The following is a 2,302-nucleotide window of genomic DNA, read 5'->3' as shown; positions in this document are numbered from 1 at the left end:
GAATTATATAACCTTGCTTTTCACATTCTGTAGCTCTCTGCTTATTTTTTTCTCCTGATTGGTGCCTGTAGAAATCTCTTCATTTTTAATGTCAATCACTGACGCAGTGAATTACTTCAAACAGTCAATGATCTAAAGACAAACAGAGCTGGACTTCAGGTATAAAAATAAGTTCTAAGTGCTACACAAACTTTAATACTGTCACCGATACGGAATCTTATTTAACAAAAGTGTCTGTGTTTAGAAACGCTGTCACATTTTTTCTCACATATAAAAGTATGAGATGACCAAAATCTTATAAAATATAGAAAGAAAAAACAAAGCTACAAACTATCTTATTAAAAACCTTAAAACGGCCGGGTGCATATAAAGCATACAGCAAGGCTATAGGCTACTGTAGGTTTCTTCAGATGGATGTTAATGTAAATACTGAAGGATCGGCAACACAAAAACACAGTTTTCAACACGGCGTAAAATAAAAAAAGCTTACTGAAGTGAATGTCTGCAGGGATAGGACTGTGTATTTCATCATTTGATTGTAATGATTTAGTGTTAATACGTAATATAAAGTCATTCAGAGGCAGCATTAAATTATTAAATTAAACAGCAGTCTTTTAGACATTTGACAAGTAGTGAAACTGAAAGTTGAAACAGAATTATTCTATGATTCGATCAAGTGAATTTATGGTGTGAAAATTAAACACATTTTTAGCCTCAAAAAAATGTTCAGCAGACAAAAGCATAAAATAGACATTTTCTCGAAACTTTTGGGATTGAATTATTAGACATCCATCATACCGTCAGCTTCCTGAGTTCAAGTCAAAAGATGACTCGCATTGACACAAACATCACTACAATATTGCAATATGCTCAAAAACATCCCTGCTGAGAAGAAAATTAAATCATCCCAGAAATTCTAATTGATAATGGTTATAATGTGCATTATAATGTGGTTTTAATATGGTCTCTACTTGTAATATGTCGGTTCTTCTGGTGTGATTTTATCTGGTTGATGGGAACCAATAGAACACTATATCCTACTGGAATAAGACACATTGTATTTTGTATTTTAATGGTAAAAGCTGTTGTTTATAATAGAATTTCCCAGTTTAGAATTTCTGTTGTTTTTCAGCAGGGATGAGTCCTGATGGGAAGGAAAAAACCTATCATAAATCTAATAAACCTATAAACATGACAAGTTATGCAAAACACAAACTAATATTACAAAGACTAGATGACTGACATATTAAAACACTCCGTATGCGTCCCCGCGGGTGGCCACAGCGAAGGCCGGGTAACCCTCATAGGTGGCATATGCGGTCAGATCCTGACCCAGAGAAACAGCCTGTTTCAGCGGACCGGCAGTGCTGGTGATTGTATAACCTGCGAACACAAGGCCAACAAAACTTATATAGACAAAATATCTTTTGAGAGGCAATCTTTAACATAGGCTATACATTTATTTATTCAATTTAACTGAAACATTTACTATAAAATGTGTATGTTTTGTGCATTTATTCTCAACATAACCAATAAAATGAAAGATTCATTTGTTATGGTTTGTAGGAATAACGTATCCTACACAGTAAACTAACTATGACTAGTCCTAGTGTGTAGCTGATCTAATAAAATCTACAATAAAATGATCAGGATTACAGTAAACATTATGTTATAGTAAATATCAGTACAGACCGTAGGGTACAGACCTCACATACCTGGGAAAGCAGCGGTGGAGGCGTCAGCGCCCTCTGTCTGCAGACCAAGGATCTGCAGGGTGTGCTCGGCCGCGTGAAGCTTCGCCTCATCCATCGAAGCGCAGATCTTGGCGGGCGTGAACGGGTGTCTGATGGGGCACACGGAGAGGTGAGAGAGAGTTTGTTATATTGTGGGTGAAATGTGTTTCGTAGGATAAGTGACCTGGCTCTTTCTAAAACCTGCCGTCCCGTCCGCCAGTAACAACAGCAAGGAAATGTTTATCTTGGCTGAGATGTAATCTAAACTGTTTGGATTGTAAAGTTTATTTTCCGTTTTGTTCGGCAGTCAATTGCGAAAGTGCTCTTTTTATTTTTTATATTTTTAAATATAAATTTAATATAATATACTCAATCGCATCACTGTTGCAGTCTGACCGAAGGTCGTGGCTTTATGGGGGCGTGGCCCACTGCTATGATGCTGGAGTGTTGTGGGAGATCACCAGGTATCAGAGACGTGCACAGACATTTTGAGGGGCAGGGGCTCAAGTGGAAAAAAATGCACGTCTCATATTTGTTTTATTTTTTTTCTAAACAAAATGTTAAATATA

General features: G+C 36.8%; 1 protein-coding gene across 1 annotated transcript in view; it reads right to left on the bottom strand.

Annotated features, from left to right (window-relative positions):
- Positions 1-1,246: 1,246 nt before the first annotated feature.
- The window catches only part of a1cf (apobec1 complementation factor), a 10,600-nt gene continuing 9,544 nt past the window's right edge, over positions 1,247-2,302 (bottom strand). Inside the window, exons 10-11 of the mRNA XM_057358918.1 lie at positions 1,716-1,843; positions 1,247-1,383 (exon numbers count right to left, since the gene is read on the bottom strand). Coding sequence (XP_057214901.1) covers positions 1,247-1,383; positions 1,716-1,843 — 265 coding nt within the window. The remainder of the gene's footprint in view (positions 1,384-1,715; positions 1,844-2,302) is intronic.

Source organism: Triplophysa rosa, linkage group LG18, assembly GCF_024868665.1.
Source record: "Triplophysa rosa linkage group LG18, Trosa_1v2, whole genome shotgun sequence".
NCBI lineage: Eukaryota > Metazoa > Chordata > Actinopteri > Cypriniformes > Nemacheilidae > Triplophysa > Triplophysa rosa.
Note: the sequence above shows the minus strand (reverse complement) of the source record. Positions and strands in the feature narration are given on the sequence as shown.